Source organism: Meles meles, chromosome 11 (assembly GCF_922984935.1).
Source record: "Meles meles chromosome 11, mMelMel3.1 paternal haplotype, whole genome shotgun sequence".
Lineage (NCBI taxonomy): Eukaryota > Metazoa > Chordata > Mammalia > Carnivora > Mustelidae > Meles > Meles meles.
Window position 1 is genome coordinate 6,935,373 of NC_060076.1, and position 17,522 is coordinate 6,952,894.

The 17,522-nt window shown below is 50.0% G+C and overlaps 1 protein-coding gene across 15 annotated transcripts in view; it reads right to left on the reverse strand.

Annotated features, from left to right (window-relative positions):
- SPTAN1 (spectrin alpha, non-erythrocytic 1) overlaps nucleotides 1–17,522 on the reverse strand; it is a 61,835-nt gene that overhangs the window by 37,704 nt on the left and 6,609 nt on the right. For all 15 annotated transcript variants that reach the window (XM_046021948.1, XM_046021960.1, XM_046021959.1 and 12 more), the window contains 10 exons: nucleotides 11,600–11,839; nucleotides 10,308–10,433; nucleotides 6,383–6,523; nucleotides 6,130–6,276; nucleotides 3,812–3,945; nucleotides 3,497–3,641; nucleotides 3,256–3,410; nucleotides 2,596–2,731; nucleotides 1,276–1,377; nucleotides 90–227 (listed from right to left, as the gene is read on the reverse strand). In XM_046021948.1, the coding sequence (XP_045877904.1) occupies nucleotides 90–227; nucleotides 1,276–1,377; nucleotides 2,596–2,731; nucleotides 3,256–3,410; nucleotides 3,497–3,641; nucleotides 3,812–3,945; nucleotides 6,130–6,276; nucleotides 6,383–6,523; nucleotides 10,308–10,433; nucleotides 11,600–11,836 (1,461 nt within the window). In that variant the 5' untranslated portion in view covers nucleotides 11,837–11,839. The remainder of the gene's footprint in view (nucleotides 1–89; nucleotides 228–1,275; nucleotides 1,378–2,595; nucleotides 2,732–3,255; nucleotides 3,411–3,496; nucleotides 3,642–3,811; nucleotides 3,946–6,129; nucleotides 6,277–6,382; nucleotides 6,524–10,307; nucleotides 10,434–11,599; nucleotides 11,840–17,522) is intronic.

Consider the following 17,522-nt stretch of genomic DNA (forward strand, 5'->3'; position numbering starts at 1 on the left):
GCCGCAGCGCTGGTGACTTCCTGCCCGAACCAGGCCGGCCGCCCGAGCAGCAGACGCGGGGGGAGGCCGACGCGGCGCGCGGGCCGTACCTCCTGCTTGCTCATCCAGTTGTCCACCTGCTCGGTGTCGCGGTAGAAGAGCTGCAGGTCCATGCACTGCTCGTACTGCTGCCGCCGCAGCTCCCACAGCTCCAGCAGCGCGGCCCGCTCCTCCGCCAGGACGCTCAGCTGCGGGGGGGAAGGGGGGACACGAGGGCCGTGAGCACAGGGCAGGGCGGCCGCCCACCCCCACGCGGACAGGCTGCCCCAGTACGTCTAACCCTCACGCTCATCTTCAGGCCTGTTTTCCGGCTGGCGAAAGGGGGCACGTCGCAGGGAAACACACGCACACCCCGAGCGGCTTGCGTGCTCACGCGAAGCAGGAGAGGGAACTCTAGCTCGTCTAGAATTATTTTACTGCCACGTTATCAAAGGACGTTAGGTCAAAATGCTAAGGGAACTTCAGGGGGCAGAGGAAGGGCATCCTTCTAAAAGGCGGGCAGTAGAAACGGAGTCAGGGGTCTCTGCGGACAAACGTCGACTGGGTGGGTGTCCCATAAAACACGGGCAGCGCGCAAATGCCCCAGACGGCATTTTTAGGCCCCACAGTTGACAAGTGTCCTTGGAAACGTCACTTCCGAGTCTGCACAATCTTAAAACATCACTCTCCGTGTTCTTCAGCTATCTTTACACTCCGATCCCGTGGAGCGTGGAAACCGCGCGCTTACACGTGTCAACTAAAGAAAGCGGTTTCCGGGGCGCCTGGGTGGCTCAGTGGGTTAAAGCCTCTGCCTTCGGCTCAGGTCATGATCCCAGGGTCCTGGGATCGGGCCCCACATCAGACTCTCTGCTCTGGGGGAGCCTGCTTCCTCCTCTCTCTCTCTCTGCCTGCCTCTCTGCCTAGTTGTGATTTCTCTGTCAAATAAATAAAATATTAAAAAAAAAAAAAAGAAAGCGGTTTCCTCTGGCTCCACGGCTAACATGGGACTCCACTCCCTGCAAAGTCCCTTTTCACTAGGAAATGGGTCACATCGCCCCAGATGCATGGGACGTTCCGCCTCCGATTGATCAGATCCACACACAGGTCTTCTTTCTCAGTCTCTCGAGGGGCTGCCCCTGCACATCCCGGCGCAAGCTCTGGGGAAGCTTCCCGCACACCCCGGCGCCCTGGCCTGGGTACTCCAGGATGGGTAAGAGCTCTCAGAGCCGCTCCGTTGAGAAATCTCTCCTCGCTTACCTTCTCCCTCACTTCATCCGAGGCATAATGCCCAGCGGCCAGCAGGGCCTGTCCGGACTCATCTGCAGATTTAAAGCTGTCCTCGTGAGCGTCGATCTCACCCTGCAGCGAGAAAAGGCACGATGTATGCCACCAACGCAGAAAACAGAGATGCTGACTTTCCCACAGTCGTCACAAATCAGGATATCCCATCTCCATCGAGCAGTGGGATCGGCAAGGAGGCCACGCTCCCTAACATCAGTCTGGGTTACCAGTCACAAGGGCACCATTTACTGGGAAGTCTTTTTGCCATTGACTTCTCAGGCCACCTCTGTCCAAGCCTGTCACGCTGCCATACGCTCAAGGGGTCTGAGCCCCGCCTTCCGTTCTGCTGGGGTCTCTCTGCCCTCCTTGTGCCAGATGGGTGGGTTTAGGATTTTACAGTACCTGGGAGGTAGCTGCTTCCCCTGGTCCCAACCCGTTCTTCAAAATTGCCTCAACTGTTTTTGAGTTTTTTTCATCTAAATCAAGTTTAGAATCAGCTTGTCTCACTCCAGAAACAAAGACCTGCCAGGTTTCTGTGTGGAACAGCACTGGGCATAAAGGTCCCAGGGAGAATTTTTCTACCTTTACAAAAGGTAGAGAGAGAAGACGTTCCCCTTTTTTCTTTCTTTCTTCAGTCTTTCAACAAAGCCTAACCGCCTTCTCCACAAATGTCTTCCAAAACTTTTGTTAGACATATTCCCAAGTACATTATACTTTCTGATAAAATTCTAAGTAGCATTTTAAAAAACTTCTGTTTCTGTTGCTAGTATATTTGACATTCATATATTGACTTTTTTGTATCTACCACATTAAAGGCTCTCAGAAGGCTCACAGTAATAATAATTTTTATAATCCTGTTTCATAGTGTTTTATAAAACTACTCAGCCATTCAAAACCTTTCTAGGTAGACCTATTAAGAGCTCATAAAACCAGTTTTCTGTGGGACATAGCTTAGGAAAAAACCAGAATAAGACATTTAATTACACCAAATATGAGACTCAGCATTTAAATGAAGACACTGTTTTTAAGACGGTACGTGACTGATGCACAAACGGTTACACCTCCATCCTGCCAGGGCAAGGCCCTCACTTTTCCAGACCAGCTTAATCTCCTGACATTTAGCCCGCTTTGCCATCTGTGAAAAGCAGGTAGAGCCAGTCTCCAAAGGCAAAACCAACAACAATCCCGTGGTGAGAGCCACCTGTGAACAAAGTTTCAGCCACTCGGCTGTGAGAGTCCCATCCTGATGCCTTACAAGCTAAGGCCTTTCCTTCCAGAAGATGTTGCAGACTCTACCTTATGCTCCTGATGCCTGTCCAGCAGGGCTTCCGCCCCGGCCACGTCATTGGCGAGCTCATCTGCATTGATGAGGGCTTTCATCTCAGTCACCCAACTGGTGAGGTCACGGAAGTCAGCAAGGAATCGCTGAAGCCTAGAGAAAACCAAGGTAAGTCGTTAGATGTTCCCAGTGGAGAGCCTGGATGAGAAATGCCTTTCTAAAGCTCTGAACTCTGTTCAGACAACTCTAGTCCTGGGATACAGAGGATTCTTCAGTCTGACCATAAAGGAAAGCGAGAGAAGTATGAAATCAATCCTTTAAAATCTAGGTTGTGTCCATTACTGTGATTCTCCAGTCTGGTCCCTTCTCTCCAACTTCCTGGTCATTCCCCAGGTCCAGCTCTGGTAGTAATTGCATCCTTTCATTTCCTAGTCCTCGATTTACTCAATTTTAATGGTAGATCCCACTGGTGCCCTGATCACTAAGGAGAGATTCCCACTGCTACTGGTCATGATGCAGCAATATAAAATGGAAAGATATTCACAAAGTCATAAATACAACACACACACACACACACACACACACACACACACACACACTCTAGAGTGGCCAGCCTCCAAAAAATAGGTCATAGGTAGGAAGAGGCCCGTCGCCGCGCCCGGGGAGAGGATTCCCACCTGTAGGAGTCGTTGAGGCGGGCGTGTCTCTCCGCGGCCAGCGTCCGGATCTGCTCCCAGTTGGCGATCAGCTCCTCTCGCTTCACTTGAATCTGCGCGGCGCTCAAAGGGTGTGACTGCTGCAGGCGGTCGGCCTCGGCGCACAGGGCTTTGACCTGGAAATGGCCGCCATCAGACTGTGCTCACGCACCCCCCCACCCACCCTAACTCAGGCATGGAACCGGCTGCTTTCCGAACTCACCTTGTCCTCCAAAGCAGCAAGATCTCTCTCCAAACCCTCGTGCTTCCGCAGCAGAGCCTGAACGCTTGCCAGGTCGCGGCCAAAATCATCAGAGGCCATTAACTGCTCCTTTTCCTTAATCCAGCTGATCGTCTCATCCACATCCCTGTGGAAGGGAGACAGCAAGGGCAGCCACTTACGGCGACCATCTCAAGCTGGGGACGCCGCAGTGGGCCAGACCCCGGGTGGCTCCAGCAACTTCTTGGCAAATGTCATATCCTGGACCCAGGCCCCCAGCTGCGTGCCTGTACCCCGCAGCCCGCCCCGGCTCCGTACCGGTTAAAGCGCTGAACCTCAGCCGCCCCGAAGAGCTTCCCCTGTCTCTGCAGGGCCAGTCCCTTCAGCCGCTGCCAGGCCGCGTTCACTTCGTCCTGCTTGGTCTTGATGGTTTCCTCCTCGGGGTGCTGCTCCTGCATGAGGGAGAGCAGAGGCCGGCCTGGGTCCTGAGCCCCCAGCTCCTCCCAGTCTCTGCCTCGGCAAACCTTCATCTTTCCGAAGAAATACTGTTTTTTTTGTGTGAAATGAAGCCAAGCTTGTATAAAACTAGCTTCCTGGGGCACCTGGGCAGCTCAGTCAGTTAAGTGTCTGACTCTTGATTTCGGCTCAGGTTATGATCTGGGGGTCTTGAAATCGGGCCCCACGTCAGGCTCCACACAGTCTGTTTAAGATTCTCTCTCGGGGCGCCTGGGTGGCTCAGTGGGTTAAGGCCTCTGCCTTTGGCTCAGGTCATGATCCCAGGGTCCTGGGATCGAGCCCCGCATCGGGCTCTCTGCTCCGCAGGGAGCCTGCTTCCTCCTCTCTCTCTCTGCCTGCCTCTCTGCCTACTTGTAATCTCTGTCTGTTAAATAAAATAAAATAAAATCTTAAAAAAAAAAAAAAAAAAAAGATTCTCTCTCTTCCTCTCCCCCACCCTCCCCGCTGGCTCTCACGCTCTCTTGCAAGTAAATAAATAAATAAGTAAACACAACTAGCTTCCATTTCATCTTACTTAAAAAGGGGAGAGTCACTATCTATCCCTTGGAGTAGATGGTGAGGCCATAAAGCAACAGAGGTCATCAGTACCAAAAACCTTTACGTTGTAACAACACTTCGGCCGCTGTGGGGTAGCCTCACCAACGTACCCATGCCTGTCCCAAGTGCTGGGAAATCTGTTATTTCGAATGTTCACGAGCCCATCACACATTCCTGCCCACAGACGCAATCTTCAGGGTCTGTTCCCCCCTTCAGTCTGGAGCTCTCTTTAAAAGCATCCTTCCCGGGGCGCCTGGGTGGCTCAGTGGGTTAAAGCCTCTGCCTTCAGCCCAGGTCATGATCCCAGGGTCCTGGGATCAAGCCCCATATCGGGCTCTCTGCTCAGCAGGGAGCCTGCTTCCCCCACTCTCTCTCTACCTGCCTCCCTGCCTACTTGTGATCTCTGTCAAATAAATAAATAAAATCTTTCAAAAAAAAAAAATAAAAGAATCCTTCCCCACCAACCACATTTTTAAATAAATGTGGTTTAATAATTAATTAATTTAATAAATAAATTTATTTAATAAATTTAATAAATAAAAATGTTTTTGTTTTAATGAAACGAACACGGAAAGTAACAAATGAAGCATTGCAGGGTTCTGGGATCCATCTGTGAGCTCTCGGGCTTGGCCTGACTCTCTTCTCAGCACTATCTGCGGATGCCCCGAGCTTCTGGGGCAGGGGGTGGGGGCTCTCCGTGGAAGATGAGGTATTTCTGAGGAATGCTGGCTCTTCATCACTGGCCAGAGAGGAAACAAGTACCAGCCCTGAAGCAGATCCATAAATTTAAGATTCAGACCCCGAAATCAAGTTTCCCTGAAAGCCAAAACTCTAGTTCCTGCCGCCGGACGTCTGTGGACCCGCGCTGCAGACCCAGAGGAGAAAGCGGCAGCTTAAGGAGCCGGCACGCAGGCAATGGGGAAAGGTTACATTATCCCCTCTTAATGGCTCAGAGCCGCCAGGGGAGAGCCCATTCATTACAGGGTTCCCCAGGCTCCCAGGAGAGCAGGCACAAATCCGTGGATGCCTGCCAACCCCAAGAAGCCTTCACTACCACACCCTCACCTGGGAATCCCTGACACCCGGCTGCGGCAACCCAATAAAAGCATCGCTAAGCCCTACCCGAGAGTGGGTGGAGGCCGCAGATGAACTCTGCCCTTGCTGCCCGTGGCCACAAGCTAGAAGGCAGTTTCCACCTTAGGAGTAATCAGCACTGCTGCCTTACTTAGATCTGAGCAAAACTCTCAGAGAGGCTCACCAAACCTTGCTTGCTCAGAAACCAGGGAAGTGCTCATCAAAATGGTCTTCTGGGGCCCCCTGGGGGGCTCCGTGGGTGAAGATCAGGTCATGATCCTGGGGTCTTGGGATCGAGCCCTACATCGACCTCCTTGCTCAGCAGTGAGTCTGCTTCTCCCTCTCCCACGGCCCCTGCTTGTGCTTCTTCCCCCCGCAAATAAATAAATAAAATCTTAAAAAAAAAAAAAAGTTACTGAAAAAAAAAAAAAAAACCCATAAAATTTTCTTCTGAAAACACCGGAGAGTTAACGTTCGGACGTGGAAGCAACACAGAGCCCGCTGCCTACCTGAATGAGCTTGGCGGCAAACTGGTTCACCTCATTAACTCTTTCTTCATGGGCAGCCATATCTGTTTGAAACTCTTCGAATTTCTTCTGTAAAACCTCCACGTGCTCCAGGTCCTGGCCCAGCTCCTCAGAGGTCACGATCGCTTCCTATTCGGGGACCACGACAGAGCCAGAGTCACCGACTCTGGACGTGGAAACAACGGCTCCCCGAAACGCAGCTCGCACTCAGCAAACCTTCGCCCGGGACACGTACCTTGTCATTGATCCAGTCCATCACGTCCTCACACTCGCGCAAATACTGCACGAGCTTCTGGGCCTGCAGCAGTTTGACTCCCTTCTCCCGCATCTTCTCCAAAAGCAGCTCCCACTGGCGGTGCAGCTCCATCAAACGCGTCTGCGGGTTAGAAATCACCCAGAGATCACAACCGTGTCTATGGGATCTGGCTCCTCCACAGACTTCCCATGAGTCAGAAACCCCACAAGTCAGAGCTCAGAACAAGTCTTTCTAAAGATAATCTCCCCGCCCCCCCCAAAGATACTCCGCAAAGGGAGAGGAAACCAGATGTCTGAGAACAGGAAACAGCAGATAGCGCACAGTGGTTCGGGAGGTCTTAAAGAACAAAAGAACTAACCTTTGCAGGTGGATTTTGGTTGTGGTTTATTTCAGGGGATTATATTCAACGATTATCGATATTCTATTGTTTATAATTAATGTTCTTAGTAATGAGTCATTAAGTGGGATTCCAGGGTCAGAAGGCTACTGTGGAAGGAGAGAGGAGGAAATGATGTGGAAACTGAGCAGAAATCCCTGAAGGGTGTGCTTGGAATTTGTGGAGGGAAACAATGAAACGAGATCCTATGGGCACCGTGAATGCAAAGAAGTAAAGACAAGGCCCACGTCAACAGGAACACCTTCATATAAAAGGAGAAGAGGGCGCTTGGGTGGCTCAGGTGGTTAAGCGTCCGCCCTCAGCTCAGGTCATGGTCTCAGGGTCCTGGGATCGAGTCCCGCATGGGGCTTCCTGCTCAGCAGAGAGCCTGCTTCTCCCTCTGCCTCTCTCTCTCTGTCTCTCATAAATAAATAAATAAGATCTTTAAATTTAAAAAAAAATAATAAAATAAAAGTAGACAAGATGGTGTCCTGAAACGTAATCAGCGACTGAGAAGGACTTTTGGCAGAAGAGGTTTTGGAACTTCTATGAAAAGATAGTTTGTGGTCCAATACATCTCAGGTTGGGTTTATTTTCAACTTCACCTGAAGGGCAGCTCAAGGCCCAAACATACTCACTTCCCAGCATCTTTGGGTTCCCATGGCACAGTCCTAGTAAGGACCCGTCCACAACTGGGGGGACGTGATCACCAATTCCAGTTTCCGGGATGCTTTCCGGAATCTAATCCAATCTCGGTGTGTTGCCTCTGCCTACCCAAGATACTGGGAGTTTCCACCTAACACAAGCAGGCCAAAGGGAAAACACACGGCAAGGCTGAACACTCACAGAAGAGAAGTCTGGGATCCACCCGTGGGTGAGACGCCCCTCCCAGCTGGCTACAGAAACTTGAAAGCCAAGGGACAGCCAACATGGGTGGATCCTCTTAGAAACAAGGGTGTGTGGTTTCTCGTGAAAGGAGAAACAGCAGTGGGAAATAAACGCTCACACAATTCACTTCCACACGGCAGGATGCAAAGCCGCCTGCCAATGGGAAGAAAGTGAAAGACACTCCAAGGTGGGGCGGGGGGACACAGGCAAGCAGCAGCCACTCAATGCTCCACCTACTCGGATGTGGGACCCGATGTGGGTGGCGGTGACTATGGGGCGCCACGCGGTCCGGTACGGTGTGAAAGTCTAAACCGGCGACAGACAGGTTATCCAGGATGCAGAAGCAATCTTCACCGTCCACTCCCCGCCCACCAGTGAACCAGCCTGCCAACCGCTCTTACTGAGTTATAGGGCCAGGTGAAATGCCAAGCCAGGATCACCAGGGGAACTGTCAATGAAAGCCCTTTGCTCCAATTAAAAACGAGACCACTGAAGGCTCCCCCAAAAACCTCACCCTCAAGTCCACGGTCAGTCTCCCACAAAGTTCCCTTTCACACCCTCAGGTAAAGAACTAGGGCAAAGCGCGCTCCCATACTGGAACCACCTCCCATGCCTGGTGCGTCTGATCTCGGAAACACTGCAGGTCAGAGTCCGGCTTCCCCAGCGCACTGCTGCCCAGGAGCGGGAGGGGACCGGCAGGCAGGTGCACTTGGGGACCGCACGGAAAGCGGCCGGGGCGGCCCGATTCTGGGGCATGAGCAAACAGCAGGAGCTTTCAGAGAAGCAGCTGGCCAAGAAAATCAGGAAAGGGGACAGGAATGACACACAGCTTGGAAAAATATAGGAAATAATTGTTAGTACACAAACAAAGGCGTGGACTGGAATTCCAACGGCCATCTACTAGTTGTGGGATTTGGAGAAGTTACTCAAACTTCTCAGAGCTTCCGTGTCTTCCCTTCCATACTGTGGGGATGGGGGTACCTAGCGAGCTTCTATTGAAGATCAGAGATGACCAGTGTGTCAAAATGGCCAAGTGTTTGCACATAAATAGCTACTCAACAAACAGTGGCTAATAGTACCTTTAAATACTGCTTTAATAAGATCTCCAGGAGGAGGGTCGTCCCTAACAGCTGAATGGAGTGAGTGTTGGGGTCTCCTCCTCTCCAGGTTAATCACTAAAGTCAAACACCTGACCTGTCTCTCTTGCTTCCCGTCTGCTGCCGGGTAATATACTACATCACCACGCCCTCTGGAAAACAACTTCTATCAAGCAAATTATACAGCACGCTGCTTTCATTGACTTCCAGACGGTGGACAAACCAGTGGGAAAACGAGCAGAAAGATACTTATATTTAACCGCAGAGACACATGGTACATATTTAATCGCGGGGATACATGTTAATTACCCAAATGGGTTGAATGTCATTAAATAGTTGGTCACGTGGCATTCAGAATGTACTCGTCTACTCACGTCATAACTAGTAACAGTTAATTATTAATAATAAGCCCAGGGCTGACTGCGAGTCTTCAATATGAGACTGTAGAGTGCATTAGTACAAAAGAGAGACGATAGGTATTTATTGTTGAAAACCACTAGACCGGATCCTACGGGAATGAAAGCGCCACAAGGGTGTCGGGGAGGAGGAGGCGGGGCGTCTCTACTGGGGCTTATGAATGTAGCTTTCATCGAACTCTCCACAACTGCCTTGATTGGTAAGGGACTGCCAAGGCCAGTCCCTCAAGGGAACGGGCCTTTGGATGACAAAGAACAAGACACACAGACAGGAGGGAGATAAATCAGAAACAGGAAAGAGTATCCGGTCACGAGAAACCAAATGTGCAGCCTTCATCCTAAAGAGGTCTGCTCTCCCTTAGCACCTTGGTACTGGAAACGGTAGGGCACAGAAAGATCAATGATCCGAGAACTGGAACCAAACGGGCCCAATCGCACAAGGTAAGGACGCCTGCTTCACAGCTGGCGGTCAGTCACTAGGTCACCGACCAACAGGTGCCACAAGTCACTGCTCACAGCTGGGCCCTTAACTGCCTTGGGGACTAGACCTCGGCAAACCACCTCCTAGGGCAAGTCACCAAGATGCAGAGCTCGAGTTTTCAACAGAGAACTTTATGGTGTGTCTGTGATTAATCCTACTGATCTTTGCGTCCTGATCCCCAAACTCACCAATTTCACTAACACGCTCTCCCCTCTAATTACCTTCTATACATTTAGGTTTCATTTATGTGATCTTCTTTGAAGTACAATCACATTCTAATCTGTTTTACAACAAGAATATTAATTCCCCACTGAGCAGACACATACTTGTTTACATTCACACTGAACCATCATATTACAAAGGCAAAACTTCACAAATTCTCTTAAAAGGCTAGAAAAGGCTAGTGACTTTGGCTCAGGTCACGATCTCATAGTTCGTGGGATCGAGCCCTGTGTCGGGCTCCACACTCGGTGGGGAATCTGCTTGAGGGTCTCTCTCTCTTCCTCTGCCCCCGCCTCCCTCTCTTGCCCTAAAAATAAAAATCACCAAAAAAGCTAGAAAAATCTTTTTTAGAAACCCTGATTGGCACTTAACCCACATTCCTCCCCCAACCAGACCAGATGGCCTCCCGACGACTCCTACTCACCCTTATGGTTTCAGATGCAAAATGCCCTTCTGAGATCATCAGGTTACCAGTTTCATCCAGTTTAACAATGGCTCCTGAGTTGGCCTGCACTTCAGCTTCAAAGGCCTGGTGCTTCTGAAGCTTGCCCTGTTGGTGGACCGAGAGGTGAGACACAGCTGCAACCACATGCCAGCCACCATTCTGCCCCACCCCCCGCCTCAGGTCCCCTTAGTTCTCCCTCTTGAATCCCGCTCCCTTTAATTAGGGACACTCAGCATCCCCCCACTCTTCCCCACAATTACTCAATACTCTGACCTCATCTATATGGCTTTTGGAAGCTTGGCCACTGAGGGCCACTAACTCTGCGCTATCTTTACGACCAGGAAATTAGCCTTTATGTGGACATCCAATCCCTCTAGAAACACAGCGCCACACCAACAATTTTCTTAGCATGTATGATTTACTCCTGGATAATAATCCATCCACATTCACTCAGTATATGACACTTTCTTCTCTTCTTGGAGGACTCTGGGGTAGTAAGAGAACCATGTGTTCCACTTGCTAAAAGAAAAGTCCTTCACCAAATTCAATGAGAAGAAAGGCTCTGTCCTTTTTTAAAAAAAACAGCTTTACTGAGGCACAATTTGTATCACAAAATTAACTTCAGTTACAATTCAGTGATTTTTAAAGGCTTGCTTCTGATAAGACTTACCAGTGAATTGCTTAAAGAGATGCCTAACTATAAAATTTCCATCAGCAACACTGTTAGTGTGTCTTTCTCAAAAACTCATATTCTAAGAGCTCAACCCGGGGCACCTGGGTGGCTCAGCGGGTTAAGCGACTGCCTTCGGCTGGGCTCGGGTCATGATCCCAGAGTCCCGGGATTGAGTCCTGCTTCAGGCTCCCAGCTCCACGGGGAGTCTGCTTCTCCCTCTGACCTTCACCCCTCTCATGCTCTCTCTCACTGTCTCTCAAATAAATAAATAAAATCTAAAAATAAAATAAAATAAAAATTCCAAGAACTCAACCCAGACCCTCCCCCTGAAACCACCAACGGTTGCAAGGCAGCGCTTTGAGAACCATCAGCTTGAAGCACCCAGAAAAGAACGCACCCCCGAGATTCCACATACATCTTCGTGTGTGCAGTGTAACACACACACCAAGGGCTTTTCAGAATCGTGAGTTAGTCCTGCCTTATGTCTGATCTACCTTCTTCTTGCTCAAAGTCATAATTAAATGCCTCTGTGTGACTTTGGGGCAAAAACATTTGAGCTCCTGAGTCCTGGCGGGAAGCTCAGGGAGATGAGACGCACCTGCAAGTTGGTTGGGTCTTTGTAATTCTCATCGGATGCGATTTGTAGTTTCTCCTGAATCCATTTCTCCAGCTCCTCAGCATCTCTCTGGAAAAACTGGAATCGATAGGAGTCTTCGAGCTTCTGGCGCCGGAGGGTTGAGAGCTCCTTGAAGCGGTGGTATCTGTCCAGGACCTGCTGCCGCCTCTCCTGGATGTCCTCTGCTGTTTCCAGCACTTTGACCCCACTTGGGTCCATTTTCTGAAAAGACAGAATGCCCTGAACTAAGCACCACACGACCAAAGTGGCTTTTACGGAGTCAGCCTCTCTGCAGGAAAAGGATTACCAGAGAGCCCTGGCAGACGAATGAAAGGAGAAGGTAGTCCCTTCTCAGGACAGAACAACAAGCCTTAATTCTACTCCTTTGTGAAAAGCAGCCATCCACTCGCTGTGACGGTCCCTCACAGGACGCCTCACCAGCACCACAGCCAAACCCAGAGAATCTGGGAGAACTAGAGTTTCCCAGCAATTCTACGCAGGCTTGAAGGATTCAAAGGAAATGCCAAAGTGGTACTCAAAGAATTACTGAGAAATCCATTTGACGATCCTTTCACCTGGTCTCTGCATTCCACTGTGTGGAGATTAGAAAGAATTTACTCTTACTTAAATCAGTTTCTCTCTCTCTCCAGATCTCAGCCTGTTATCCAGTGAAGAAAAGGGGAGGATTACAAAGTAACACGACTTACCATCAACGAGACTTCACCTAGTCAGAGCCCCTGAGTTCCCAGTTATCGGGAACCATAATCCCACAAGTCTTCCTCAGGCCACCAGGGCGCCTGCGCCAGGAACAGGCTGTGTCCCGTGAATGTGCACAAACAGAAAATCACAGTGCAACTTAAAAAAAGACAGCGTGGTGAGTTGCACACCCGAAACTAATAAAAATGGTACGTCAACTACACTTCAGTTAAAAAAAATAAAAAATTTCAGGTTTATGTCACAAATACTTGCATTTCATAAATTTTAAAGCAATGGATGCTTTACATAAAAGAGAGTCATGGTGACCACGAATAAACAGGAGGTTGTGCCTGTCAATCTGGATCGGATGTGATACTCAAAACCAGAAGCACAAGAACAAAAAGTGTGGTGCCGGGTGCACCCGGCCCTCCGCCCGCCCGCTCCTGTGGACGGCACACTGAAGTCCGGCCCCAGCTTCAAGGTCGCTACGACGGCAGGCAGCACTCCCCACAGCGCTCAGCCGGCCCCAGCTTTAAATCCCCAGATTTCTGGACACTTCCACCAAATTCTCACGTCAAAAGGAAAACCTGACCTATAGATGGGCAAAACCCAGAAGATGCAACCCACGCTCTTCAGGAGTAAGCCTGATTCCTCTAACCTACGGACCACGGCGGGATGGAGGTACAGACTGATAACGAAGAGCTTCTAAATCCGGCACCTGCGTGGCTCAGTCGGTTAAGCGACCGCCTTCGGCTCAGGTCATGGTCCAAGGGCTGGGGATGGAGCCCCGCACCGGGCTTCCCTGCTCCTTGGGGAGCCTGCTTCCCCCTTCTCTCTGCCTACTGTGATGTCTCTGTCAAATTAATAAATAAAATCTTAAAAAAAAAAAGTCAGTACCACATGACCTTGTGCAAGGCAGTTTCCTGTGCCTCAGTTCCCTACGATGACCAAAAATGGCAGGTGAAAATGGGGCATCTCAGGAGCTGTCCGAGGTCAAATTACGTTCTACAGATGATTCAGAGATTTGGTGGGAAAGCACAGCAAATAAACTTTCTAGCCCCTCCAGCTACTGCCCCGTAATTTATATACGGTATAAAAACCGCGCTGGCCAGGAGACATTTGAGAGCTCTTCTGGCTCACCGGGCTGGGCTAACAGGAGATGGTAAGCAGGCTAGCAATGAGCAGGAAAGAGGGCTCTGTGCTCAGCGGGGAGCCGGCTTCCCCCTCTCTCTCTGCCTGCCTCTCTGCCTACTTGTGATCTCTGCCAAATAAATAAAATCTTAAAAAACACACACACACACACAAAAAAACCATGTTCTTGGCCACATCACTCCCATGCTTTAAGATCTTTTGCGACTCTGTTCTGAGGGAGGAAAGGATCCAGCTCTTTAGCAGGGTGTGGTGATCTGGCCCAACACGCAAGACTGGTATCATCTCTCATCCATGTTCCCTACCCTCTAGGCATGCTGAAATATACTTTCTTCTCCAAATACAGGATTCCCTTGAAAGACTCCACGCTAGTGGGGGTGCCCAGGTGGCTCAGTCATTAAGCATCTCCCTTTGGCTCAGGCCATGATCCCGTTGTCCTGGGATTGAGCCCTCAATCAGGCTCCCTACTCAGGGAGTCTGCTTCTCCCTCTTCCACTCCCTATGCTCAGGTTCTCTCTCAAATAAATAAAACAAACCCGAAAAAAAGAAAAAAAAAAAAAAAGGAGAAGAAGAAGAAGACCTTAAGCTAGAGACACCTGTGTGGCTTTGTCAGTTAAGCATCTGCCTTCAGCTCAGGTCACGATCCTGGGGTCCTGGGATCAAGTCCCATGTCAGGCTCCTTCTCAGCCGGAAGCCTGCTTCTCCCCCTGCCTGCCGCTCCCCTGGCTTGTGTATGAGCTCGCTCTTTCTCCCCCTCGACAAATAAATCAATAAAATCTTAAAAAAAAAAAAAAAAAAGAGGCAGACGCCCAGCTATTTGCCTAGGCCTCCTCTGTGTAGAATGTTCGGCCTCTCCTCTGCCGGGATAACTCCGATTTATACCTCAATGTCCAGCCGAGAGGAGTAAGCTGTACGATCTTGCCTCCTCCCCAAGCTGGGCTCCACGCTCCCTCCTTCCCTCCTCCTCAGATTTAATCACACTTTTCCGCAGATTTATGACGCGCCTGTATATACTTCCCACGGTATAATTAGACTGAGCTCCTTACTCTTTGTATCCCCAACTTCTGGCATATACAGGCCATTAAGGTGTTGACAAATAACCAAGGACATGCTGAGTGCTGGGGCTGCTCTGCAGGACTCGGGAATTCACTCGTAAAAGGCGGGGCCAGAGCTCCCATCGTCCACCCGTCACCTTCTCCATATTGTCAAACTGGAATTCCACCCGCGGAAAAGCCAGATTTGTGACAAGAACAGCAAATGGAGAACGAGTCTCTGCAAGCAGGTGTCAGCCCGCTGAGCAGAAGGGAATTACTAATCTGGGCCTGAGCACATGGCAGTACGTTTTGAGAAATGAGGTGGCTTCTTCACTTGGAGGGGGGGGGAGTTTGGTGAAACAGAGCTCAAGAAGGCCGCTCCGTCATCAGCAGACTGCTGGGTCTGGAAAAAATATCTTCTATCCTTAAAACCAAAATCTGAAGGTGACCTTAAACAATTCAATGTCTGGGGGCGCCTGGGTGGCTCTGTCGGTTAAGCATCCAACTCTTGGTTGGCCAGTGATCTCAGGGTCCTGGGACTGAGTCCCCAAGTCGGGCTCCATCCTCCGCACGGAATCTGCTTGAGATTTTCTCTCCCCTCACCCTCTGCCCCTCCCCCTGCTCCCTCCCTCAGGTAAATAAATTAATTAATTGATAAATATATTATTTTTTTTAAAAGTCGCCATCTGTTTGCGGTGGAGCGGAATTTCTGTGCACAACACTTCATCACAACGGGGCAGAATCTGAGCGCGGGTGCGGGCTGACGGCCGGCAGAGCTCTGGACAAGGATCACAAGCACCACCAGCCACACGGTCTAGAATGTAAACGTGACTTCACTCACTCGCCTACACTGTCTGCTCCGGCCGGATCTCTTTATCAAACTCCCACGCCAACTCCCAGTTACAGGCCCTGGCAGGGCCCATTTCCCAGCTCACAAAGTCCCCTTGGGCAGGACCGTTCTGTCCCACTCGCAGCGCCAGCACCCAAGACCACACAAAGCCCTCCAAGTCTAAAGCAACTACCTTGTCCTTGTCCCCGCTGCAGTCCTCGATCAGAAGTCTTCACTGTCCCCGTGCTCTTCAGAGGACCGTCACATTGTCAGGTTTTCTCCCTGCCGTTTTTGTGGTTCTTTAGTACATTTAGAGTTCCTAAGGGACTATACAGAAAAGACCTTATCTTCCTCTTCCTCCCTGACCACAGAACTCGGCACACATTAGAGTCCATTACGCTTGAACTTGGAAACAGAGAAACTGCTGCCACTTCATTATTAAGTAGGCAGGGACACAAGGTCATCCAATAACCAAGTCACAGAGCCTACCTGGGGTGAGCTGGGACCCTCTGGTTCCCAGAACCAACGAAGCTGCCCATGACTGCAACTGCCATACTCTCTTTTTATTTTTTAGAGACTGTATGTATTTATTTGACAGAGAGAGACACAGCGAGAGAGGGAACACAAGCAGGGGGAGTGGGAGAGGGAGAAGCAGGCTTCCTGCCCCAGAGCAGGGAGCCCGATGTAGGACTCGATCCCAGGACCCCGGGGTCATGACCCGAAGGCCGACGCCCAGGCATACCCTTTATTGATGGCTGTTTGCTTATTCCTTCCTTTCACTGTTATTTTTCCCATCACCACTTTGGATGGAAGAAGGGGGAAGGCAGATATATTAATTATTCAAAAAATAAAAATTGGGCCACCTGGCTGGCTCAGCCGGTGTAGCATGTGACTCTCAGGGTTGTGAGTTCGAGTCCCACACTGGGTATAGAGACGAGACTAAAAACTTAAAAAAAAATTTTTTTTTAATCAATAAATAAAAATTGATTTTGCTTTTTTTTTTTTTTTTAAAGATTATTTATTTATTTGACGGAGAGAGAGATCACAAGCAGGCAGAGAGGCAGGCAGAGAGAGAGGAGGAAGCAGGCTCCCTGTGGAGCAGAGAGCCCGATGCGGGGCTCGATCCCAGGACCCTGAGATCATGACCTGAGCCGAAGGCAGCGGCTTAATCCACTGAGCCACCCAGGCGCCCCTGATTTTGCTTTTGTAAGAATGAGTCTTAAGTTAGCAAACAATCAGGGTTAAGAAATTACATACTTCCTTTGTTCTAATCTCTTGGGAAACGGTTTCAGATGAAAAAACAACAGGAAATTGTGCCTAATTTGTTCCCTCACAGAATTTTCTGGCAACGAAATGTGCCATGGAAGGTGCAGGTATGTATGAAACCACCACAATTCACATGAGTTCCTGCAAGATGTCTGAGTCCTGGGACGCCTGGGTGGCTCAGTGAGTTAAAGCCTCTGCCTTTGGCTCAGGTCATGATCCCAGGGTTCTAGGAGCCTGCTTCCCTTCCTCTCTCTCTGCTTGCCTCTCTTCCTACTTGTGACCTCTGTCTGTCAAATAAATAAATAAAATCTTTAAAAAAAAAAAAAAAAAGATGTCTGAGTCCTTAGATTAAGGCTTAGGGCATCTGTCCTGCCTCTTCACACACAGGATTCACTGCATTTCTAAAATCCTTTAGCTGCCACGGAAATTTCTAAGAAATCGCATTGGGGAGCAGGCCCTTTGTGATGAAGCCAAGAATCTCAACAGAATGTGGCAAGGGCACCGCCTTAGCAAGTCCCCCTGCGTGGGTCCTGCTTGTGGATTTGACTCTACCAATCCAGGGAGACAGTCCAGCGAGGCCCTGCTGAAATTAACCAACCTAAAAGGCCCTCTTTGTCACCCCAGTGAAGTAGAACGAGTCAATTCTATACCAAGTGCTTTGGTCAGGCAATAATGGACTTTTCTTTCCTGCAGATCAGCTGACGTCAGTCGGTGGGAGCTCTGCCAAGCCACCACTGGCTGTCCCTGGGGACAGGGGAGCTGGGCATCTGCAAGTCATCAAAGCTCTCCCACTGCTGTGGGCCTGCAGGATCCTCATTTGCATGGTTACAGGAGCCTGAAATGATGCATTAATAAGAGTTCCCCACCCCTTAACCTGAGAGGGAGCGGTCTCTAAGTTCATCTATAGACACTCCCCTTTCCTTGCTCCGAA